Consider the following 27272-nt stretch of genomic DNA (forward strand, 5'->3'; position numbering starts at 1 on the left):
AAGTTTTGAACTTAATTGAAGTTATCATTATAAATCACAAAGCATAACCATTAAGGAAAATAGAAACTATAAGTGAAAACAAAACTGTGGCTAGAAAGTGATATTTAATTCTTTGTGTTTTGACAGCTTGAAGGTCCATGTGTTTTGCAAATTCAGAAAATTCGCAATGTTGCTGCACCAAAGGATAATGAAGAATCTCAGGCTGCACCAAGAATGCTGCGTTTGCAGATGACTGATGGTCATGTAACTTGCACAGCAATAGAATTTAGTCACATGTCAAAAATAAGGTAATTGGCACTTTATTTTGTGTATTTGTTACAGAATGTTTAAAGGTACTATTCATAATGGATTTTTTTTTAAGAACTTTGTAAAGAAGGATGAACTCTTAAGTGCATGTTAGTTTTTCAGGAGAGATTAAAGAGTTTGTATTTGTACTTTATCTGTGTTAGAAAAATAATTTTAAAATGGAGTTAGTTACTTCTTTTTTCAATGTTAATAATAAAAACAGAAATTTAAGGTTCTTACTGAAAAGTAATCTTTTCAATTTTATCAGTAAATTTTAAGGTTGTTAAAAAGTTGCCAGCACAAACAGAATTTCTTTAAATATATTACAGTTTCTTCCTTGACAGTTAGTTGTGTCTGTCACACTGTTTAGTGATCTAGAAAAGTTTATAGGCAAATGAGTTTTCTTGAGGGAAATGATCAAAGCTGGAGAGGTTTGTGTGCCACCAGACTTTCTAAGAGGAAGAAGAATTTCATAAGGAAAATTTTTCTAAATGTTTCTTTTGGCTATTTTTACAAGAGCTTTTAGAGTCATGCCTGTTGGAATGGAGAAAAGCAGTGAGAAGGAAGGAAAACTGCCTCCTTTATTCTCAGCATCCCCATTAGATCAGTTTGGATATTTGCAACCACCCCCCTTTTTTTCTTAGTCATTTTATATGCTTATGTTTGCTGCTCAGTGTCCTTTGAGCTTTTTCATGTAACGTAAGCACTTAGACTACACTTCTCTTCTGAGCAAGCATTTAGCATCCACTGTGTTCCAGCCTCTGGTGCTGGAGGGACAAAGGTAAAAAGAATTTAGATTTTGCACCCAACTAGCTTATATGACAAAAGAGGTAGGTACACAGAATACAGATTATAGTAGAAAGAAACAACAGAAATGAATCAGAGTTCAGAAAATTGCCTCTACCTAGGGAATTCAGTATTGTGACTTAAAATATGAGTAGGTGTTGGAGAGAGATGAGAGGGAAAATAGCACATGCAAAGACTGGTGCCCTGACAACAGATGGGTGAAAAGTTCCACTTCGAGGCGCTTAAGTGATTTGGGATGGTAGTATATGGGAGGAAGCGTGGTAGGCTGACGCCTTGTGTGCCATGTTCAGTGATTTCTCTTCTTTTTTCCTTCCTTCAACTAGTCTCTGCCTCTGGTGAGGGAGGCTCCTTCCTTAGAAGATAAAATATATGTTCTTCTAAAAGGTTGACTTTCATACAAAAAGGGGTATATTGACTTAGTGATTCTGTTGTCTTCTTTTTGAAGAGTAGAAGGATTCCTACTTTGTGGAGAAACACAGCCTTTCCTCATTTGGCAAATTCAATCAGACCCCCTCCAAGGGAGTTCATAGATGACTCAGAAGGAAGACTTGCCATATAATGGCTCGTTCTCTCATTTTCCTGCTGTATATTCCTCTGAGGTAAATGAAGACACAAGATCAACCCCAAGATGAGGGCCCCTTATGCTGTCCACCGTTTTTTTGTGTGTGAATTTGTTACACTTTGACAGTGAAAAAAATTATTGCCACTTTCTCATTCACTCATCATTGAAGTAGTATGTCTACTTTTGGTGCTCTAAAAACAACAGCTTACAAAACTGTTGTCACTTGTGAACAATTTGGGAGACTATTTTCCGAATAAGTTTGGTTAGTGGTTATCTTAGAAGGCAGGTAGAAGAACTCACTAGAGAGGATAAACCAGGAACTGGTATAGAATGTATTTTCTCCAGTTGGCACTGCATTTCTCTGGGGTGCTTCTTTCGACCCATCTATCCTACCTCCTGCCCCATTTCTCACTGTATTTTTGTTTTTGTTTTTCTTTTTTTTTTTTTAAATTTCAATGAAGAGAGAATGTAGGTACTTTAGGGTGCCAATAAAAATAGTAATTAAATCAAAATATGCTCTCTGATTAAGAGTTATGGCCCTGAAGATGATATCATAAAAATTATATTAAAATTTTAGCACCTATTTATTCTTTTGTGGGAATAGAACTATAATTTGATGAATGGAACTCTTTATCAATTATCCTAATGAAATTGTATGTCCAACTTCAAATAATTAGACATCTTTTTCCTCTTAACCTATTAGAGAGAGAGTTTGGAAAAGGTACAGTCATTTTACATAAAAAATAGCTCATCTGCTTTCAGATTACTTTTAATTTCAAAGTTATATTATCACAATTTAAATGCCTCTAATTTGTTTCCTATTTTTTAAGGTCTTATGTAAGTTTCTTAGACTGCTAATTGGTGTTTTTACATTATCGTTACATTTTCCAATTTTACCAATGTATTAGAAATTATTGGATAAAAATGGTTTTAAAGAATACACATAGATCTTATATAAATGATATAATTCATTAATAACTTCTTAAGAGATAAAGAGTATATATAGCAGCCTGGTATCCTTGAAGCTTTTTTTTTTTTTTTAATCCCTAAATGATGATTATAGAGTTACAAAAAAAATCTGAATCTGCTGTTTGCCTGAAATTGAGAAAAACTTTACTTAGTGTAACTGTATTCAGTTGTTGCCGATCTTGAAGTTTGATAGATACTATGCTAAGTTTACTACATTCGTCACCACACACAGCTCTACTTTAGAGTTAGGTTAGGCAGGGCTGTCCATGACCATTTGTTCTGTAAGATACATGTGATGACTAAGAGTGATTAAGCTTGGGGGTTTTCAGAATAATTTTAACAGATAATGTCTTACTCTGATGGGGTCCTTGAAGCCTTAAAAACATATTCTGTTTCTTCTTGTTAGTAACTATTATAAACCATCTTTCTTCCATATAGACTGGAGATACCCATACCAATGCTTTCATTGATTTGTTGTTGCACTTATTAGCACACAGTGAATTTTAAGAGCTTTTAAAAATGTAACAGTGTGACAATGTGAAGCCTTTCAGCATTATTTTCTAATTTATCCTAAATGTTTAAGTGTCTGAGTGTTTAATAAGTGTTTAAGGACTGTCTTTATTTTTATTTAGAGTATCTTACCACTTGCTGCAAGTGTGAAGAGGTGGGATGGGACTCCGTATATGTGCTTTTATTTTAGAATAAACTGTGTGATGAAGTGAATTTCTTCCATTGTTTCCTTTACCAAAAGATTGGCAGGAGGATAAACATCTTTTCTCTGTTTTTTTGTAGAAGGGATCATGGTGTAATAATATTTGCCCCAAAGCTGATAATATTAACCTATTATGGAGAAATCCTTTTGAAGTTAGTATGCTTTAGAGTGAAAAACTAACTCTCACTTGATCTTCAGCTGGATCGTTAACAAAAAAAGAGCCTTATTTTGTGTGGGTGATGGTAGTTCATATAGATGTTAACTGTCTAGGATTGTTACTGGTTTGATACCTTTTCTGTATTTAATTTTGTAACATAGATATACCTTTGAAATGCACAAAGTTCAGAGGGGAAAAAAGGCAAATCTCATTTTATACAGCATGACGTAATTGGGAAAGTACTTTCATATCTTTTATTCTAATTATCTTTACCACAAATTTGTGAAGTGTGACTTCTATTGTCTACATTTTTTTACATGTGGGAAAAAATTAAGGTAGAAAATGACAGTCTTGTACTTGGTCTTCTGACTTCCTCCCTGATGACCTATTTATACTGTATAGCCAGTCACCTGAAAAATAGGTTTCATGTTAGTGCATTTTGAAGAATTTTACTGGGTCGTAGTAAGAGACTGAATTCCTGTTAGGGGGAGGACCTTCAGCCTATTTTAATTCTTTTTTTTTTTTTTTCACTTTTGCTTTAGCCTAAATACACCACCTGGAACTAAAGTGAAGCTTTCAGGTGTTGTAGACATAAAAAATGGATTCCTGCTCTTGAATGATTCTAATACCACAGTTCTTGGCGGTGAAGTGGAACACCTTATTGAGAAATGGGAGTTACAGAGAGTAAGTGTAAACTAAGAAAAATGGTTTGAACTTTTAAAACACTACTCTTTTTTAATGTATTCTCTATTTTAAGGAGATCTTCCTATAATGAATAGTAAAATTAGTCCTATAAAGGCCAGAGTTGAATAGGATGGAATACAGTGATCTTTACGGAAACTATCTACCTTTGTTTAAGCATATTGTTCTAAAACATGTCATTTTTCAATATTTGTTACATTTTATTACATAGTTTAAAAGTCATTCTTCAGTGACAATTCTTCAAAACTGCCAAGATACCAGTTATGTGTAATATATCTGCATATAATTCTTTCTGCAGAAAACAAGTTTCCATGCATATGTATGAATAATGTGTATATATTTGTCTCATCTACATACACACAGATACACATGAAAGCAAATTAGAATTTCACTATAACAAAAGAGTTCTTGTTGCATTTGTCTTCATAGTCTTGTTAGTTGATGTTTTCACCATTTGTGTTAACAATATCTTCATCCTCCTTGTCATCTGGGTTATGTAGAAATTGCTCTTCTACTTTGCTTCTCACCACCAGCTCTTTTGATCCACTGCAGTCAGATTTCTTATTAGTCCCTCGCTCTCTGGTTCCATTGCTGTTACTATGGTTTATAAGTCTTTTTGTCTCTTGCCTGGACTATTTGCAGTAACCTTATAACTGGTTTCACCGCATACCCTTTCTCCACCTTCTAATTTATTTTATTGTACTTCTGCCAGATTATCTTCAGCGTAACTCAGACTATGCTACACCCTGCTTTTATTTCAAATACCTTAATCTGGGATTCAAGATTGTTTATAATCTAGCCCTAGTTCCAGTTTACCTTTTTAACTTTCTTAATTTTTTCACATAGATTTTGTTCTAGCCATATGGAGCTACTTACTCTGTTTTTGATTCTCTATGCTTTCCTCAGTTGTACTGTTGAAAAAGAAAAAAATACTTTTGCACTCTTAAAGCCATTCATTTTATTTTCTCTCTTCTAATCCCTGCATGGCCATATTGTCCCCATGCTTTTTAGACTCAAATCAAATGCATGCTTTTTCCCAGAGTGAAATAACTGCCCCTTTATTGAAGAAATATTACTTTTTACCTAGCACTAAAATTATATTTATTATCTCCTTTAATAGATTGTAAGCTTTTTGAGGTCAGAATTCTTGTTTGTATCATCTTTATTCAGTTCTACAGGTATTGTTGAACAGTGTGTCAGTCTTGTGCTGGGCTTTTGCATCTGTATATCAGTCTTGTAAGAGAGTGTTATTATGTCCATATGGATCAGAAAATAGGCTTTAAGAACTATTAAACATATATTTATTATTAAACAGCTAATATGTGATGGATCTGAGCCATCCTGTATCTCCAGAGTGGTGGCCCTGAGTCTTACATGTAATAAACATCATAACAAATAATTATGAACTGAATGAACTACAAGCACATATGTTCTTGTGCCACTTTCAGATCTTGTCTGTTGTCTAAAGTGAGCCAAAGGGCCTAGCAAAATTTCAAGGTTTTGGTATTTTAAGATAAAAGGTATTTTTCTTGTAAATAGGTAAGGAAACTTAGGCACATTTTTTATTCCTTAGTACTCATTCCTTACGATACTAATGTGCTACATTTTGGGCTGCTGTACTATGCAGTATAAGATAATATTCCATAATTGCATTGTTTGATTGAAAATATTACACAGGCAGTAATTCAGAAGTGTTTTGATAGTTTTACATAAATAACCAAGTTTATAAACTTTGAATTTCTTAGAGAAATCCCACCCATTTCATTTGATCTTTTCCTTTCACAGGTTGACATACTATATTTTTATTATCATTAGAAATTTTTGAAAGTGTGGTGAGACGTTCTCAAGTCAGACCAACACATTATTACATAATTTTCCCAACCCAGCCAATACTGCCTCATTAATTATGAAGTCAGTCAAACGTCCCTAGGAACTTCTTACCTCCAGTGCATATGCGTGTGGGTGCATACACACAGACACACAGCAGTAGTATTGTCCTTGTAATGTTCTATTATGTATCTTTGAACTTCTTTTTTGAAAACCACACTAGTATTTCTTGTTAGGGGGCAATAAAAATTTACATGAAAAAGTTTAAAACGTCTTAATATGATTATAGTTCTCTTTGGTTTTATAGTTTTTTGATTTTGGTAATCATAGCGATGTAAAAATTTTGGAGAGTTCATATTACTTGAGCATCTGGCAGATGCTACACATAGAAACCAAATGTACACAGAGAAATCATAAACTATAGAGTAAATTTTGGGAGTAATGGGATCCTAAACATTCTTACAAAATAAATAGTGAGGGAGAAAACGTGGGACAGTATTTAAAGCATGTTTAGGTGTTATAGTTGTAGCAATTTGGTTACAAACAGGTGAAGGAAAGAAAAACTCAAACCTCAAAGTCCGATAAAGACAGATTTTGGAGAGTTCTGTACCAGAACTTTCTCTTAGGGATTACAGTCCTGCACTACTGTTTATCCTATGTCTTAAAACAGTTGTTTCTTACATGTTGTCCAGATTCCTAGTTGTAGAGGGAGATTAAGTCTGAGTTTTGTACATTCATCAAGATTGGAAGTAGAAATCCTGTAATGTGTTATTAATTATATAAAATATATTGGGAGGTGGTATTAGTGGCAACTTATGTTAGATTTTTAAGGAGGTCATAGCGTAAACTGAAATTGTTTACTGCTGTTTGAATAGTATTTTTCTTATGTCTAAATTAAAACCAAGGAAAGGACCCCTGGATAATTTTATGCATTTGCTGTTTTTTTTTGTTGTTGTTGTTGTTTTGTTTTGTTTTGTTTTAAATAGACTTTATTCTTTTAGAGCAGTTTCAGGTTCACAACAGAATTGATCAGAAAATACAGAGAGTTTGCACATAGCCCTCCCCACCCACACATATATACTCCCCTACGCTCAACATCCCTCATCGGTGTGGCATATTGGTACAGTTGGTGAAACAGCATGGGCACGTTATCAACCAAAGTCCATAATTTACATTAGGGTTCACTCTTGATGTTGTGCATTCTATGGGCTTTGACAAATGCATAATGACATGTAGCCACCACTATAGTATCATACAGAATAATTTCATTGCCCTAAAAATCCCCTGTGCTCCATCTGTTCATTCCTCCCACCCTCCCTTTCCCCAAACCCTTGAAAACCACTATCTTTTTATTGTTTCTGTAGCTGTGCCTTTTCCAGAATGTCATTTGGTTGGAATCGTACAGTTTGTAGTCTTTTTAGACTGGCTTCTTTCATTTAGTAATATGTATTTTAAGTTTCTTCTATGTCTTTCATGGCTTGATAGATTTTTTTTTTACTGCACATATATTTTTAAATTCACATATATGTACTGTTTTATTATTTCTAAGAATGTTTAGAGCTTTTGCTTTTTAAACTTACATAGTTATCAAAGGAGTAAAGCCAACCACAAAATAAGAATTAACTGAAAAAAGATACATACACCCTGCTATTAACAGCAACTTTATTTATAATTGCCAAGATACAGAAGCATCCTAAGTGCACATCAACAGTTGAATAGATAGTGGAGATGATATATATATATATAAAATGGAATACAACTCACCCATAAAAAGAGGCTATTTTGCTATTTGCAGCCCTTCATTCACTTTTTTTTTCCACTTCGAAAACCAGAATTTTGTAACTGGCAGAGACATTTCCATTACATCAAAAACAACAAAATACCTAGAAATAAACTTAACCAAGGAGGTTACCTATACTCTGAAAACCAAAATGACAAAAAGAAATGGAAAGATTTCTTGTGCTCTTGGATTGGAAGAATCAGCACCATCAAAATGGCCACACTACCCAAAGAAATCCACAGATCCAATGCAACCCCCATCAAAATACTTGTGACATTCCTCACATAACTAGCACAAACAATTACAAAATTTATAAGTAACCACAAAAGACTCTGAACAGCCAAAGCAATCTTTTGTAGGTCTCTCTCTCTCTCTTTTTTTTTCTTTTGCTCTTTCTTCTTTTTGTTCTCTTTTCTTACGGTTTGATGACTAGAGAAGGTCCTTTAACATTAGTTGTTAATAAAGCTGGTTTGGTGGTGCTGAAATCTTTTAGCTTTTGTTTATCTGTGAAGCTTTTGATCTCTCCATCAAGTCTGAATGAGAACCTTGCTGGATAGAGTATTCTTGGCTGTAATTTTCCCCCTTGCATCGCATTAAATATATCGTGCCACTCCCTCTGGCCTGTAGAGTTTCTGCTGAAAAATCAGCTGATAACCTTATGGAAGTTCCCTGTATGTTATTCGTTGCTTTTCTCTTGCTAATTGTAATATTTTCTTCTTATCCTTAATTGTTGTCAATTTGATTACTATGTGCCTTGGTGTGTTCCTCTTTGGGCTGATTCTGTGTGGTACTCTCTGTGCTTCCAGGGCTTGGGTGACTGTTTCCTTTCCCAAGTTGGGGAAGTTTTTGATTATTATCTCTCCAAAAATTTTCTCAGGTCCTTTCTCTCTTTATTCTCTTTCTGGGACCCCTATAATGCGAATATTAGAGCGCTTCATGTTGTCCCAGAGTTCTCTTAAACTATCGTTCCTTTTTATTCTTTTTTCTTTTTTTTGTTCTGAAGTAGTGATTTCCACTAATCTGTCTTCTAGCTCACTGATCCGTTCTTCTGCCTCATTTAGTCTCTTCTTTGTTCCTTCTAGTGTATTGTTCATTTCAGTGATTTTATTCTTCATCTCTGTTTGGGTATTTTTTATATTTTCCAACTCTTCTAAAAACTTCATTCTGTGCATCTATATTTCTCTTGAGTTCTCTGAATATCTTGGCCATCATTACTTTAAAATCTTTCTCAGATAAATTACCTGTCTCCTCATCACTTATTTCTTCTTCTGGGATTTCATCTTGTGCCTTGGCCTGGAAGATGTTCCTTTGCCGTCTCATATTGTCTATCTTTCTATGTGTTTGTTGATTCCTTCCACAGACTTTAGGATTATTGTTTTCTTATTTCTTGTATCTACCCCTGGTGGATAAGGCTGGATTAGAGGCTTATGCAGGTTTCCTGGCAGGAGGAGCTGGTGCCTGCCCACTGCTGGGTGAAGCTTGGTCCTGGACCTCTGGTGGGTAGGGCTGTGTGTCTGGAGGCCTTTGTGGCTTAGGAAGTCTGATGATGGATGGGGCTGTGTCCCACCCTGTATGTTGTTTGGTCTGAAGCTTCTCTACAGGCTGTTGGGTGGGGTTAGGTCTTGGTGCTAATGAGCCAATCAAGGAAAGCTCATGTACGTGAACACTCCCAGAATGTCCACCACCAGCTTTTATGTCCCCTGGGTGAACCTCAGCCATCCCCCACGTCCCCAGGAGAACCTCCAAATCCAGCGGGCAGGTCTGGCCCAGTTTCCTATGAAATCACTGCCTCTGCCCTTGGACCTGGTGCACGTGAGCTTCCGTGTACGCTTCTCAAGTGAATGGAGTCTCTGTTTTCCCCAGTCCCATGAGGCTCCCAGAGCCAAGCCCTGCTGGCCTTCAAAACCAGATGTCCTGGGGGCTCCTCCTCCTCCCAATGCCAGGACACAAGCTGGGAAGCCTGACACGGGGCTTAGAGCTCTCACTTTTGTGGGAGGGCCTCTGCGACTTAACAAATCTTCAGCTTGTGGGTTGCCCACCTGGAGGATATGGGGCCCAAATATATCACGAGCACGTCCCTCCTACCGTCCTACTGCTCTTTATGTTTCCAGTTGCAGAAGGTCTTTTTTGCTAGGTTCCAGTCTTTTTTTGATGGTTGTTCAGCATTCAGTTGTGGTTTTGTTGTAGTTGTGAGGAGAGGCGAGCTTGTGGTCCTACCACTCCATCTTGACTGAAATCCCCTGCATTTGCTGTTTTTTGAAAGTAGGTTAACATCTTACATACAGCTTATAAAGAAATGTGACATTCATATACAGTTTAAATTGTTCTTTGATTAATAAACTGAATATTATTGTTGTCTTTAGTCTTAGTGTTTTTTGTGTAACTTACATAAAATACATAGTATTCACATTCTTTTCCATTATGGTTTATTACAGGATATTGAATATAGTTCCCTGTGCTATACCAAAGGACTTTGTTGTTTATCTATTTTATATATATATATTATGGTTCTGCTAATTCCAAACTACTAATTTATCTCTTCCTTACCTCCTTTCCCCCTTGGTAACTGTAAGTTAGTTTTCTATGTCTGTGAGTCTGTTTCTGTCTTGCAAATACGTTCATTTGTGTCATATTTTAGATTTCATATGTAAGTGACATATATGTTATTTGTCTTTCTCTTTCTGACTTACTTTACTTAGTATGATAACCTCTGTGTTCATCCATGTTGTTGCAAATGGCATTAGTTCATTTTTGTGGCTGAATAGTATTCCATTGTGTACATATACCCCATCTTCTTTATCCATTCATCTGTTGATGAACATTTAGGTTGTTTCTATATCTTGGCTATTGTAAATAGTGCTGCTGTGAACACTGGTGCATGTATCTTTTTGAATTATAGTTTTCTCCAGATACCTGCCTAGTCATGGGATTGCTGGATCATATGGCAACTCTATTTTTAATTTTTTGAGGAACCTCCATGCTGTTTTCCATAGTGGCTGCACCTGTTTACGTTTCCACCAACAATGTAGGGGGATTCCCTTTTCTCCACACCCTCTCCAGCATTTATTTGTAGATCTTTTCTGACTGGTGTGAGGTGATACCTCCTTGTAGTTTTGATTTTCATTTCTCTGATAATTAGTGATGTTGAACATCTTTTCATTTGCCTGTTGGCCATTTATAAGTCTTCTATGGAGAAATGTTTGTTTAAGTCTTCTGTCCATTTTTTGATTGGGTTGTCTGTTCTTTTGTTATTGAGCTGTATGGACTGTTTCTGTATTTTGGAAAGTAAGCCCTTGCTGGTAGCATTATTTGCAGATATTTTTTCCCAGTCTGTAGATTGTCTTTTCATTGTTTATGGTTTCCTTTTCTGTGCAAAAGCTTGTAAGTTTGTTTGGGCTCCATTTGTTTATTTTTGCTTTTATTTCTCTTGCTTTGGGAGATTGACCTAAGAAAACATGGGTGCAATTTATGTCAGAGAATATTTTGCCTATGTTCTCTTCTTTTCTAGTCTTATATTTAAGTCTTTAATACATTTTGAGTTATTTTTGTGTGTGGTATGAGGGTGTGTTCTAACTTTATTGGTATACATGAGGCTTTCCAGTTTTCCCAACACCGCTTGTTAAAGAGTCTGTCTTTTTTCCATTGTATATTTTTGCCTCTGTTGTCAAAGATTAATTGACTATAGGTGTGTGGGTTTATTTCTGGGCTCTCTGTTCTGTTCAATTGATCCATATGTCTGTTTTTGTGCCAACACCATGCTGTTTTGATTATTGTAGCTTTGTAGTATTGTCTGAAATCTGGGAGGGTTACGCCTCCAGCTTTGTTCCTTTTCCTCAGGATTGCTTTGGCAATTCTGAGATTTTTGTGGTTCCATATAAATTTTAGGATTATATGTTCTAGTTCTGTGAAAAATGTCCTGGGTAGTTTGATAGGGATCACATTAAATCTGTAGATTGCTTGAGGTAGTATGGTCATTCTAACAATATTAATTCTTCCAATCCAAGAGCATGAGATATCTTTACATTTCTTTGAATTATCTTCAGTTTCCTTAATCAGTATTTTATAGTTCTCTGAGTATAATAAGTTTTTCACCTCCTTGGTCAGGTTTATGTCTAAGTATTTTATTTATTTTTTGATTTTTTTTAACTTTCCCTTTCTGATATTTTGTTGTTAGTGTAAAGAAATGCAACAGGTTCTTTACGTTAAATATATATAGTATTCTTTACATAATGCAGGAACTCTAGAGTATGTTTAAAGTACATATAGTGGTTTTTCAAAACTTCTTTTTCACCATTTTACATCATATTTAAACATAACACTTTCTGTAATGATAATCATTAAAAATGCACAAAAATCTTTAAAACTGAGAAGACGTGCTTAACAGACATATGTTTACACATCAAAGATAAAACAAACAGGAGGAGTGAAAGGAGTCCTGACGATTCCTTATGGCATTTTTGAAAGACTTTATAACGTGAGAAATTGCTTCTGCTGGGAAACTATTTTTTAATTTCCATGGTATTTTATTATCTCTCTAATCCTAAGTATAATAGAGAAAAAGGAAAACAAAGTTAGTAGTGTTTGGAAGCTTATTTTTATTAATGAGCAATCGGTTGAGTACTTCTTCAAAGTATGTTAATTTGCAAAACAAGACTTTTATTAAGGAAATTTTACTATAATTGAAAGTAACCTCCATATTACAAGCTATAACAGTCTGATTCCTGTGAACTGTTTCTAGTCACAACATTTCTGACACCAAGTGTGGGATCTTCCACATCAGGCAGTTCTCCAATTCTCTGTGGACACCAACTGGATGTCCTAAAATTTAATTCAGTTCTGACACTAACTACCTGCAGGATAAGATTTCAGTCCCACAAGACTGCCCCTCACTGCAGGTGCCAGTTGCAAGTAATTGTTTCCAGAGTTACCCACACTTCTGTCCAACTTAGCTACAGATTAGGGGTTCTCGTGATCTCCTACTTAGGTTTGATAATTTGTTATATGGCTCAGAGAACTTAGGGAAACACTGTACTTGCTATTACTGGTTTATTATAAAGGATATTATAAAAGATTCAAATGATTGGCCAGATGAAGAGGTAAATAGAGTAGGATCTGGAAGGGTCCTGAACACAGGAGCTTCTGTCCCTGTGGAGTTTGATGTGCATCACCCTCTTGGCACATGGATGTGCTCACCAGTCCAGAAGCTCCCTGAACCCCAGTGTTTGTGGGGTTTTTATGGAGGCCCGTTACATCTGCATTCTGATTAAATCATTGACCATTGGTGACTAACTCGATCTCTAGCCTTCTAATTACATTGTTGGTTCTTCTGGCAGCCGGCCCCCAACTTGGAGCTCTCTAGGCCCACTAGTAGTCACCTCATTAATGTAAACTCAGGATGGTCAGAAGAGCTTACTGTGAAGAACCAAATGTTCTCCTCACCCCTCTGACTCAGGAAATTTCAGGTGTTTTAGGATCTCTGTTCCAGGAACTGGGGGCAAATACCAAATATATATTTCTTATTAAAGAGCAGTATCACAGATATGTTGTTTGCTAATAGATTTTTTTGTCTAAAAATTTCATATTGAAGATAATTTCCAGATAACATTTTTCTGTGGGGATTATAGTGTAAATTACTTGAAGTAAAATTCTTGCTATCAAAGTTTGTTATCTTTGTTGAGAAGGATTTTTACTATGTTTTCTTCTTATGGGAGCAGCTTGGCCAGTACTCTGAAAACTGTATGTGAATGTGGGTTTTGGTAAGGGAAAGTTAGGGGAGAGCCTTTGCCTAACTATGGAAGTTAGTAATAAAATATTTTATATAGTTTGAAATAATAATAGATGATTTTTAAAAAATTTCTTGTAAGAATCTACTAAAATGAGTGGATTCCTGGTACATTGTAAATATTGTTAAATATATTTGTAATGTATAATTTTTGTTTTATGACTCACTTTTCTCATAGAGCTTGTCAAAACACAATAGAAGCAATATTGGAACCGAAGGTGGGCCACCTCCTTTTGTGCCTTTTGGACAGGTAATGACTTTTGTTTTGGAAGGTGAATTTTATTCAGCAAAAAGTGTTTTTGATTTGTATTCAAGCTGTGTTTAGTTTTGTACTGGATTATTCACTCAGAGGTCATAGGAGTTATACGGAAATATATTAAGTACAGGAATTTAATAATAGTAGGTTTTGTTTTTTCTTTACTGTAATTAAAGTTTTGGTGTAGATTCTTTTCTTAAAAGCTATTAGCGCAAAGATTGAAACAATCAAGAGACACACCCGAAGTGCAACTTAAAACTAATTAAGGTAAGATGGTGGTAGGGGTAGGCTGTTTTTTTGTTTGTTTGTTTTTTGAAAGAGAAAGAAGTTCAAAAGTAAGAAGACAAAAAATATGCTATAATATCTGTTTGTCCATTAAAAACAAAGAGAAAGAACATAAAAGTGTCAACAGAAGGAGTGACAGGAGACAAAAATGTGAGGACTCAAGGCAGGGAAGGGCATCAGTGCTTCAGGAGAGCCTCTGTCCCGACCGTCCCTGCCGGGATTCTGTTCTGCCTCCATCTAGATACCCATCTCAGTGTGGGGCTTAACTTTATTTCCAGTTGGTATTTTCTGTTTTCAACTACAGCAGCCATGGTCCTTCTCTTACATAAGCTAAGAGTTTTCTGTTTCCTAACTTTCAACCCCCTTTGCTGCAAAATGTAACCTTGAGGTAGCTCCTCAACTGGCCAATATCTTGTGTTTCCTGGTTATGCTAAGCATCACATTATGTTGAGAACAGTCTCTCCCAGCTTGTCTCTGCTTTAGGCCTGAAAAGTCTGAGAATAATCCCTGTGGCTGCTTGCTCTTTGCCACATGATGCCAGTAAAATCTAGCTCTTGGTAAAAAGCCTTGCATTTGTGCTAAATTTTCCTTTGAGTTCTGGCTCAGGGTGAAGATGAGTTGGGGACACAATAGGTGGGAAACAGAGACCTATATAAAAATATTTTGATATGAAAAACAGATATCTAGTTGATCAGATAATAAATGGGGAGGATCAGTTGACTGGCATCCTCTCCAAAAAACCTTTTTTGTAGGGTCTACTCAAAATTGAATAAGTCAGTCTTGCTTCATGGCTGTTTAGGAAGTATTTAAAACATACTTTTTTATTGTGCTTTGAAACGTATTTTATTGTGCTTGGGACAGTGAAGATAAAAGGAGGCATGATTTATGTTGATGATATTCTCCTTTCTGTCACTTAAAAAATCCAGAATAGAAAACAGTGTAAACATTCTAATAATTTATATTTGAAAATAATAAATGCTTTGTTTATAAGAATTTACTTTCCCCTTAAATGTTTTGGTGATAATATTTCTTTCATAAATTGCTTGTAGAGAGTTATGATTTAAGTATTTTCAAGGATTTGAAGAGTTTTATAACTTTTTTTTGTATTAGGAAGTATATAAAAAGCCATAGCTTCAAGAATATTATTTGTTTATGAAGTCCATTCTGAAAAACCCTTTTCAGCATATGTTAGCCTTGTACATGGGTTAGAGGAGAAAATACTGGCTGTGTGTTAGTGTCAGCTATTTTATATTTATATTGCTGAAAATCTGTATTTGTATAAAATATTTGAGAGCATGTTTTTCTTCCTCTTTAAAATTACTGAGTTGAAAAAGTTTCATTTAATAAGATTTTTGCTGCTAGGATTAGAAGAGAACAGAATTCAGGGCTTATTTTTAGGCAATGATGGCTTTCTTAGTTTGTTTTAAGGGACTAAAAATAAAAAATTTTGCAGCCTGATTGAGGGGAAAGGGTTATGTTTTTAGCTTTTGGTTTATAAGTTCAGAGACATCTTTCTATATGTTAAAATAGCTGTATTACTTAGCCCTCATGGGTATTGTGGCATAATGTGGAAATCAAGCTCTTAATAAAAATCCAAATTTACACTTGTGCAATAGTCCAGACTGTTTGAAGTTTAAAATTATTTTAAATCATTATCCTAAAATGAAACTTAGATCTCTTGGTTTGATTTATGTTTTAAATATGTGTTGTGTTGTAGGTGGCTACATTTATTGTAGCTTTCATTTATCGGTTACAGTTATTTAAACATTATTTCGATTAGTTCTCTACCATTATTTTTAAATCCATGGGAAAGAATTGTATTTTTATGGACTCCCAGCTGTTGTGATACAAGCATTTCTTTTGAAGACATGTTGCTTTCTTATGAAAACCTTGAGTCTCTTTTGGAAGTACTGAAGCAGTTTATTTTTATTTATTATTAACAGAAGTGTGTGTCTCATGTCCAAGTGGATAGCAGAGAACTTGATCGAAGAAAGACATTGCAAGTTACAATGCCTGTCAAACCTACAAATGATAATGATGAATTTGAAAAGCAAAGGACTGCTGCTATTGCAGAAGTTGCAAAGAGCAAAGAAGTAAGAAGCTAAATCATTATGGATTTCTCTTATTCCTTGTCATTATGTTCTATTTAGATTACCATAATCATTATTGTCTTCTTACATAAAGTAACTGAACAAACTTTTGACTTTCTCCTTCCATATTTCATCAGTAAAAATATGCTCTAGTATCTTTGTTAGTTTTCATTTTTAAATCTATTGTATAGTAAAAAATACTTTTTGTCTTTGGATTATATATGTATTTTTACATCCCCCCCTTATCATTTACTATCAATAGCCCACAGGTTTTCTTTTCATTATTTTTAATTTCTTACTTATTTGAAATAGGTGTTTTCCCTAGTTATTTGTTGATTTTTAGATTTTGATAAGAAATTTTAGTTCATGAATTAGTTGCTTAGGTAGACTTTTCTTAACCAGTGATATTGAAATAGGTTTCTTTATTCAAAACCAGTAATAAATCTTAGCTAACAGATTTAAATTCAGATTTTAAATAGGTGACTTCTTGAATTTTGTTGGTTCTTCCTTCGATTTTTTCTGACTATCATCAGTCTAATGTTGGGGACATTAGAGCACAAATTCTGGAATCAGGCAGCCTGGAAGCATGTCCTGCTGACACCCCTGGATAGGTTATTTAAATTTTGTACCATATTTTCTTTATCTATGAGAAGAGGATAACAGGGATACCTACTTCATAGGATTACTGTGAGAATTAAAATAGATAATCTTTAAAATATTTAGAATACTACATGGCATAGATCATGGAATTGCTGCCGAACTCAGGTTCGGCTCCTCTTCACTCAAGAATCCAGTACTGAGAGACGAGTGTTGTGTTAAAGTAAGGAGAGCTTTATTGAGGAAGCCGGCAGTCCTGGGGAGAGGGTAGACTCTTGTTCCAAAAAACCAACTCCCAACTCCCCAGGTTTTGCTTGGAGATTATACAGGGAAAAGAGCAAAGGGCTGTGAGCTCATAGGAAGGGGGCAGTCTTCAATTTTCAGAGATGATTGTCTTAATTACACAATTTCAAGTAGCCAGCAAGTCTTACTCATGGTTGGAACATTATCTAAGTCATAAATCTTTGGTTAGCTATTCCTGGAGAGTAAGGAACAACTGATTTTCAATCTCGATATGCACCATCAGCAGCAAGTTAAGTTAAAGGTGAACTAGGGTAGAAATTAGACCTGGTAAGCATAAGATCACAGCTATGTTAAACTGAAAAATAGAGTTGGGATAATGCTGAGGACCGAGAGTCCCTAGTTACAGTCTCACTGCCTTAGCTACACTATTCCTTTGCTAAAAGCCCTCAATAAATGTGATGATCGCTATTTCTCAGTATTTTCTCTATTCTAAGGCACATTTAAAAAGTCATTTTTAACATTTCTGAAATTAATACATTTTACACAGTTTACATAAAATGTATTTCTTCTTTACCAAAAAGCTATTAAAGTTGTGGATTTTCAGAAGACAATATTGGGAGTGCATCAATTTCTTAATGATTGTAGGAAAGTTGTTCTTTGGATTTACATTTTTCTCAGACAAACTTTCTTTACAGAAGTTTGTTTGGTGTGGTTACTGCTATCTATTTACTGGAATATAGTTAACATACAGTAATATGCTTCATTTTTTAAAGCCATAATTGATCACATTATATTTTCCCATAAATAGTTGATAAATACAGAATCAAAGTTTTCTGAAGCAGAATTTAAACTTCTCAATTTACATATGAAAGAGTTTATAGAGGCTCAAAACTATAAAGGAACTTGCTTGAGGTTACACAGTGACAAGCCTAGGACCAACGTATGTGTATTACAGTAGAAATCATGTCTATATCTGTGTCTATGTGTCTGTATATATAGATGAGTATACACACACATTTATATTTAATCTGAATGAACAGCAAAATCATGTAACAGTGTAATTGTTCTGAAAGGATGTTTAAGTTCATCTGTTTAAGTACTTATCCGGATTTGGCAGAATCTACTGCAAATGACCAAGTGATTTTTTTTATTCCTTTTTTCCTTTAAGTTCTTCATTCAGCAAGTATTTTTTGAGAACCTCGTATAAGCCAGGAAGTATTTTAAATGCTTAGGTTAAAACAATGAACAAATAAATAGACAGAAGATTTTTGCCCATATCAAGCTTATATTTTAGTGAACAGTTTTGTTTTGTATTAATTTAGTAAGGGTGACAGACTATTGGCATAATATATATGTAGATTATATGGTAGATTAGAAGTTGGTAAGTGCCATGGGAAAAAAGAAAAAGTAGAGTAGGATGGGGAGTTGAAAGTGCCAGTTGGTGAGGGGAGTTGCGGGTTGCAATTTAAAATAGGATGGTCAGAAATGTAGAATCCTTTAAAATTCTTGTGTGGTTTATATTCTAGTAAGGACAGTCAATAATATACTAAATAAGTAAATTGCAGATTTCACTCTTAAATATAGTAATTTGATTAGGCTTCAAGATGGTGAGATTTGAGCCAAAACACCAAGGCAGTAGGAGAATTAGTATTTTGGCGTCTGAGAGGAGTGTTCTAGGGAGAAGGAAAAGCTGCCACAAGGGCTCTGAGCAGGAGTATGTTGAAGGGGGATCGGTGGAAGCAGAGAAGGCAAAGGAATAAGTTCTAGAATACAAAGTCAAGGGTGATAATGGAGGTCAGCTTATGTCGGGCCATGTTAGCCCCCTTACAGACTCAGAAAGAAATGAGAAGCCTTGGGAGGGGTTTCAGCACTTTGGTACATCAGCAGACCTGCATTTTAAGCCTAATTCTGGCTGTTGTGTTCAGAAAAGAAGACTGGAATCAGACAAGTTAGGAAATTACTGAAGTAATCGAGGGGGAGAAAAATTTTGGTAGCGATGGCAACTGTGTAGGTGGTACAAAGTGCTCAGATTCTGGTATTTTGAAAGTACAACCATCAGGATTTCTGAAGGATTAAATATAGAGCTTAAGAGAAGAAGTGGTGTCATGAATGACTTCAAGGCTTTTGTCCTGAAAAAATGGCAGGTTAGAGTTGCTTACCTCAAATTGAAGAAGACTGGGGTGGGACAGTTCTGTTTTGCTTTGATAAGGAAGTGCCTCCAGGAGATGGGGCTATTTCACTGGCACCAAAAGAAAAAGCACTTTTGGAGTTACGGAATTTAAATTCCGGAAATATATTTAATTTGGAACAGATTAGGCTCCAGACTTTTCAGGTGACTATGTCCTAATATATTAAGCAGAACACTAATATTGCCGTCTGTTAATGAGTGTTTACCACATGCCAGTTATTGAATTCATCACTTCATGTTGATGATGTCATTTAATCTTCACAACATCCCAGTGAAGTAGGTTTTCTCATCCCTGTTTTAAGGATGAGAAACCTGAGGCTCATGAAAGGTGGCAGTTCAGTGACTTGCCTGAGGGCAGGAAACGGGAAGTGGCTGAGCAGACTTAGCCCCAGCCTTGTCTAGCCCCGAAGCTATGTTCTTACCTATGCTACATTGTCTCCCAGTCTAATCACATTAGAGTTGTAACATATCAATATAGACTCACATTGTTCCTTATGGTTATATAAGTAATGACTCTCAAGACATTCCAAATTATTTATTTATTTTGCTGAGATTGCAGAAACCAAAAATTGAGTGAATCTATTAATGAATCTTTGGTCTTTGAAGATGTGGTTTTAATTTTGATTTGAATTAAATTTAAATATTGTAGTGTATCAGCTACCTAATAGAGATATTTAATGTTGTCCATTGATACTTATCTCACATCATTTTTCTGTTTTTCAGGTTCTGTTCTGTTTCTTTACATTTTCATCTGATTCAGAATAATTTCCCAATATTATATAAATGTGTATCCAGAATGTTTTCTTACTGAAGGCATTTTAAGACACATTAAAAAATATTGATAATTATCTCTAATGAAAATCAAGTCTTGACTTATTTTGTTTTTATTAGATCTATTAGAGAACTATAAATACATTATATAACCAGATGTTTAATTTGATATTGTACAAATAACTGTGGGATGCTTTTCAGTCATGAATTGGTCTCTTTCCCAACCAATGTTTTCTAGTATATGTGCTGCCAAATTGAGCACCAAACCAGTTTTTTTATGTTCTAATCTTTTCACAATAGTTTTGATAAAACAAAAATGAGGTCAAATTCAAATTTGATTACACATATAATCATTCAAATAAGTCAGACTAAATAAGAAATATGGACTTTACCGCTTTTATACATAACTGGTAGGATATAGCATGTTATGTAATAAATATAAATAAATTAGTAATGAGAGTTTTAATCTAGTCTTAAAACTTCTATTACTTGTCTACTTTCTTAGATTATAGAATCCTATTACTGGATCATGGACGTAATGTAACTGATTCCTGGATAGGTTTGGTGCTTTGCTAAGGGTAGCCTTGCCATGTAGCTGGATTTGCAACCCGAGTCTCATGGTATCCGTCAAGTATTTTATCCTACAATCATTTTGACAGCTAATAACCATAATGCTTGTATTATTTTCTTTTCCTTTACATTGTTGTCTACTTAGGTTTATTCTGATGATTTGCTTTGGACACTTAAAGATTATAATTATGTAATTTTTAAATTGCTTCACCTGGACTTGTGGAAAGAAGAGATCATGACTAGTAGATATCGTTTAAAAAGCATTAGTTAACATTTTGTTTTCTTCCTGTAAAACATAATTAAGAAACTTTTTTAACTATTTTAGTTTTGCTGGATTTACAGTTTTTAGTCATAGCTTAGTCTTTAGGGCTTTTAAAAATACTGTGTGTTTACATTTCTTTTATCTTTCTCTTATCTGAAGACCAAGACATTTGGAGGAGGTGGTGGTGGTGCTAGAAGTAATCTCAACATGAGTGCTGCTGGTAACCGAAATAGGGAAATTTTACAGAAAGAAAAGTCAACCAAATCAGAGGGAAAACATGAAGGTGTCTATAGAGAACTGGTAAGGCTAAAGAACTAACCACAAAGTTTATGTCTTTCATAGCCTTGAAGTTTTTTTCTTTCTCACAACCACCACTGGCTTTTTGAGTGTATTATGGATAGATATCACAACTCTAAGAAGGCTTTCATTAAGGATTCCAGTTAACTCATGAAAAATTTGAATTGTTTGAAAAATAATTTACTTAAGTAAAATTTACATTTTACTTAACTTTCTAATGTCTGAATAATGTCTTTCAGAATGGATTGATAAAAATCCATCAGATTAAATGAAAACACTCAAAGAACATTATATTCTAGAAGATGATGCATCAAACACATAGAGTTATCTGCCCTTTCTTACCCTTCCCCATATCTTTTCTCAGATTTTGTCTGAAGTGATTTTGTTTCTTGGTGGAAAATGTATTGAAACAATAAATGTATATTATAGACTCAACTGCAAAGTATTCCTGGATTTTTGAGGTGATTGGAAGAGTCAGAGGTACTTCTGGTATGCCACTGTGTCCACAGATATAAGGGAACTGACAGGAGTTCATTTTCCTCTGCCTTTAGAGGTTGAATGACTTTGGATGATTTTGTCTATAGAGTGCTAAGAGTAGCTAAAGTAAAGGGGGTTCATTATCTCATATAACAAGAAATTCAGAGGTAGATGGTTAAAAAGTTTGGTAAATTCAGCAGTGTAACAATATTGGAGCTCTGTTGGGCTTTCTAGTTCTTGGCTTCCTTTTCCGGGTTACAAGATTCTCTGTGCTTCAAGCCTTCATGCAAAAAGTTCAAAGGTGGAAAGGAAAGGGGGGCATTTCTCTGTGTGTGGGTTTGTAACAGGGCCAGACTATTTCTTCCTTAAATACATGACCATATTATTCTTAAAAAAAAAAAGTCACTTTTCAGGTTTGAGTGGATACAGTGAGCTGAAAAAGACACAGTCTGTAACTCAAGAAGCTGTTAAACACAAATGAATTGAGAACCCTTGTCTGGATACATCTTGCCATAGAACACCAAAGGACCTGCAGTTTAGGATTGTTGTTAGGATTAAAAAACATATGAAGAGAGTGGTGTCACAAAGATGGCAGAATAGAAAGCTCCAGAATTTGCCCATCCACCAAAACAACTATGAAGCTAAAACAACATTGCTGAAACAACTATTTTAGAACCCTTTGAGCCAAGTTAGACTCTTGTAGCATACAGAGTAATGATGGATGAAGAAAGAGGCTGATCACTCACTGGCTGACCATGGAGACAATGGAACAAAGACTCCAGTGATCACATATCACAAGGAGTATAATTCTTACAAAGAAATTTTGAAAAAAGTTACTAAACAGATTTATAACTGCAGTCTTTATCAAGTAACAACAGCAGTTCCTGAGGAGGAAGGAGAATCTGATTTCCAAAATTATCACCATTATAGTATTCAAACATTTCAGTTCTCAATAGAAAGTTACAAAACATATCAAAAAATAATAAAGTGTGACTCATTCATAGGAGAAAAAAGAAATTGGCAGAAACCATCCCTGAAGAAGCCCAGGCGTAGGACTTACTAAACAAAGACCTTGCATCTTAGAAATGATCGGACGTCTGAAGAGAGCCATTGACAAAAAGCTAAAAAAAATCAAAACAATATATGAACAAGTAGGGAATATCTATATAGAGATAGAAATTATAAAAAAAAGAAACAACATAGAATTTCTGGATGTGAAAAGAGCAATAACTAAGATAAAAAATTTCATTAGTCAGGTTAAACATCAGACTAGATTGGGCAGAAGAATCAATGAACTTTAATATAGGGCAACTGTGATTACCCAGCCTAAGATGCAGAAAGAGAAAAGAATGAAGAAAAACAGAGCCTGAGGGACCTTTGAAATATACCGTCAAATACACCAACATATACTTGATGGGAGTCCCAACAAAGAAGAAAAAGTGACAGAAAAAGTATTGGAAGAACTAATGCCCCCAGTTCCCAAATTTGATGAAATCATGAGTATACACATTTAAGAAAGCTCAATTAACTCCAGTAGGAGAAACTGAAAGAGAAACACTCCAAGACACACTATAATCCAGTTGTTGAAGGCTGAAGACAGAGAGGAAATCTTGAAAGCAGTAAGAGAGAAGCAAGTCATCAAATATAAGGGATCCTCAATAAACAAACAGCCAATTTTTCACTAGAAACGATGGGGGCAAGAAAGCAGTGGGGTGATATACTGAAAGTACTGAAAGAAAAAAACTTAACCAATAATTCCATATTCAGAAAAACTATCATTTAAGAATGAAGGAGACTGTTAAAAGGACAATTTGAAATACTAGTGTAAGTTTGAATGTACATGAATTATTCTGATGACCAGGTCTCTGGTTCTTTTGCATGTTGCATGGTTTTCAGTTCTTTATTTTCAACAATTGAAGGAATACTTGATTGGGATGTCAGTGATAGGTCCTTAAAATTATTTTTGATAATAGATGGTATTCTAGGTTGAATTTTGCCCCATCCACCACCCCTCCCTCCCCCAAGATATGTTGAAGTCTTCACCACTAGTACCTTAAAATGTGACTCTATTTGGAAATAGGATCTTTACAGAGGTATCAAGTTAAAAAGAGGTCATTAGGGTGGGCCCCAATTCAGTATGACCCAATTCAATCTCCTTATAAAGAGGGGAAATTTAGACACGGAGACAGACATAAACAGAAAGAAGTTGACCTGAAGATACCCAGTGAGAAGGTAGCTGCACAGCTGGAGTGATGCACCTATAAGCCAAGGAATTACCAGCAAACAACAGAAGCTAAGAGAGGCGAGGACGGTTTTCCCCTAGAACTCTCAGAAAGAGCATGGCCCTGCCAACACCTTCAATGAGAGTTTGGTTAACAAGTCAGGTTAACAAGAAAGGTAGAATAAGCTATACCAACGTTGGATAGTAATTGGTTATTAAAAGTGTTTTTGGTAAAGTTCTATATGTAGGAAAACATTCTTAATTAGATGTTTACTTGGGAAATAATTGGGAGAGGGAAAGTCTTTGGAAGTTTGATTATTTTTTTACATTCAGATAAGAAGGGTGAATTACGGTTTTAATGTCCAATCCTTTTTACATTTACTTCAGCGTATCTACAGCAGGGATATAAATATCCTCTTTTGTGTCAACTCTGATCTATTGACAGTTGCCACTGTATTTAGAAAGGATTTTATGTTTGGAAGGATACAATTAGGGTTTTTCAAAAAGTGCTGTGCATTTACCAGTGTCTTTGTAGGTATCAGAGTGGCTGTCTACAACGTGCATGCAATGTGTGTGCTATCTTAAAGCCTTTTCATCCTAACTCCTAGTGTACAAGTTAGTTATGTATTCCTCAGGTGGTTATAATTCAGTAGATTTCTTCACAGGGTTAAGTTTATGTTACTTAAACAGTTCTTTAATTCTACTCAGTGTAGATTTTTCAAGATTTGGAGTTCTGACGTTTGAAAGTAGGTTTTTCTATTGGGGTACAGGCTATCAAAGGATCATAGGTAGTATTGCTGATAAATATAGAGCAGAATACTGAAACAATAGAGAGTAGAGAAAAACAAAGCTACTGAGATGGTACCATTTTGTTAGCTTCTTTTTATACTTTGCATTTTTGGGGAGGTGCTATATAAATTGCATTTCCTTAGGATGGAGAAGTTATCAACCATGAAAATTTTTATTAGGTAGTTTTCATTGCTTGTATTATTTTGCAAAACCTTATCTGACATATCATAAAATTAATTTTTTGTTTGTTTTGCATTTGTAATAGTACTTGTGAAGTCAAGAGAGTACTCAAGGCACAACTTTGCATATCACAGACAGGCCCTTGACTGTTGATGTGAAAAACAGCAAGTGAATGATGTATCAATATCACATTTTCTCTGTAAACATCAGATGTAGTTTTTGGTTTAAAATTTTAGTTAATCGTATACCTAATTTTAGTTAAAATCTTAGACCTTGCTTGTTTATTGGCTATCAGCATAGCTCTTCTCTTAATTTCTTACAGGTTGACGAGAAGGCTCTGAAGCACATAACAGAAATGGGTTTTAGTAAAGAAGCTTCAAGGCAAGCTCTGATGGATAATGACAACAACTTGGAAGCAGCACTGAATGTACTTCTTAACAGCAATAAACAGAAGCCTGTTACAGGTCCACCTCTGAGAGGTATAATTCATTAAGTAATGTGCCAGGCAGTGTTATTTGCTTTTCGGGGAACTGTATGTTGCTGTGATAGCTGTAACTTCATTTACCATTATAGTAAGTGGTGGGAGTACCAGTTTTCCAACCACAGAGACTTGTGTAGATTGCTTTTAGTCTCATTGTCTTTATCTTTACACAAGTAGTCTAATGCCTCATTTAACAGGGTCATGAGTAATACAGAAGATATAATATAAAGTAACTCCCTCTATTAATCATCTCCAGAAGTATGCCACTTGTATAAGTGACTAAATAGTCTACAAACTTTTAAAAATTAACAGAAATGTGACTTTTATTTAGTATTATTTTTAAATTATTGTATTGTCAAATGTATTATGTGATTTTTTAAAAAATTCCTAATCCTATTAAAAAGTAAGTGATTAAGAAAAAGTTTTATAAAAGTGATTTATTTTCCTTAAAAGATAATTTCCATGAACAAATTCGAATTTCTAGGTAGATCATATAGAGGATGAAAAGTACTAGTTACTATAATCATTTAAAAACATTTTTATTATAAAAGATGTAGAATATACAGAAAAATATGAAAAGAAATATATATAAAGTTCTACTTAAGATGTCTACTGATTATATTTTAGTATATATTCTCTTTTTGGTTTTGCATGTATAAGGTCTATTTCTTGCTTTCCTTGTTAAGGTAAAGGAAAAGGCAGAGGGCGAATAAGATCAGAAGATGAAGAGGAACTGGGAAATGCAAGGCCGTCAGCACCAAGCACATTGTTTGATTTCCTGGAGTCTAAAATGGGGACTTTGAGTGTGGAAGGTAGGCTAACTTAAAGTAGATTTCTTTTTAAAACACCAAACTTTATTTGGATTTGTATAAAAAAAGATAAAATGAACTGACAATAAGAACATCTATTCTGGGTGTTTATAAATGTATTTAATCACAAATTTCCTGTGTAACAAAAGCACAGAAGGAAAATTTTAATTGTTGCATGCTGAAAATACTAAATGGCAGCTTATTTTGCCCTCTACCCGTTTGATGGGCAGTATCACCAAACTCTTTCCCTCAGTTTTACTAGATGACAGATTTAGCTATGAAAACAGAGTATCATGTCAGAGAAATTATTATTGTATAATCTTAAATAACTTACGTTGTTTGTGAAATTGGTCTCTTTTTTTCCTCTACGTATTACGTGTTGTATGAAAATACGCGGTAGGGTTAAATGAGCACAGTGAGCGAGCAAGCTCCCACATTGTGACATATTTTAGTGTGGTATGTTTCAGTGATTAACATAATACTGAAAAAGAAGTAAACATGTTAGATGTTTATTTTTTTATTTAAGCATGAAATATGATAGATGTTTTCTAAGACTGTGAGACTTTTAAATATTATTCCAAAAAGTGAGGGAAATATCCTTGTAGATTTAGTTTTCTCTTTCAGATATATTTTGAATTAAATATAAGCTCAAAGATAAAATGCTTTTATAATAAATTTGAAGTGCACAGGTTTCATGAAAATGGGGTCTTTTGTTAGATTACAAAGAAGAGAGAATGCATTGTTTGAAAACAAATGTTTGATGTAGACTGTAGATGAGATTTACTAAGTAGACACATGTAAGAGCAGTGTTTTTTTGCTTTTAAAGCATGATGAATTCATTTTCTATTGCTGTTTAACAAATTACCACAACGTCAGTGGCTTAACACAATGCAAACAGTTGATCTCATGGTTTCTGTCATTTAGGAGTCCAAGCACAGCTTAGTTGCAATCTCCTATCAAGGTCTCACATACTGAAATGAAGATTTCAGCTGGGGTTGTGATCTTGCCTAAGGCTTGGTCCTCTTACAAGCTCACTGGTTGTGAGCAAAATTCACTTCCTTTTGGACATAAGACTGACATCTTTGCTTTCTTGTTTGATGTTTCCTGGGGAGTTCTTTCAGCTGCTGGAGGCCCTTAGGTCCTACCACATGACCCCTCTCTAGGTGGTTCACA

The 27272-nt window shown here is 34.7% G+C and overlaps 1 protein-coding gene across 4 annotated transcripts in view; it reads left to right on the forward strand.

The window, feature by feature from the left end:
* TDRD3 (tudor domain containing 3) overlaps positions 1 to 27272 on the forward strand; it is a 153558-nt gene that overhangs the window by 68122 nt on the left and 58164 nt on the right. For all 4 annotated transcript variants that reach the window (XM_072976648.1, XM_072976644.1, XM_072976646.1 and 1 more), the window contains exons 4-10: positions 127 to 287; positions 4035 to 4176; positions 13762 to 13833; positions 16068 to 16217; positions 21005 to 21145; positions 25132 to 25288; positions 25977 to 26102. In XM_072976648.1, coding sequence (XP_072832749.1) covers positions 127 to 287; positions 4035 to 4176; positions 13762 to 13833; positions 16068 to 16217; positions 21005 to 21145; positions 25132 to 25288; positions 25977 to 26102 — 949 coding nt within the window. The remainder of the gene's footprint in view (positions 1 to 126; positions 288 to 4034; positions 4177 to 13761; positions 13834 to 16067; positions 16218 to 21004; positions 21146 to 25131; positions 25289 to 25976; positions 26103 to 27272) is intronic.

This window comes from Vicugna pacos, chromosome 14 (genome assembly GCF_048564905.1).
Source record: "Vicugna pacos chromosome 14, VicPac4, whole genome shotgun sequence".
Lineage (NCBI taxonomy): Eukaryota > Metazoa > Chordata > Mammalia > Artiodactyla > Camelidae > Vicugna > Vicugna pacos.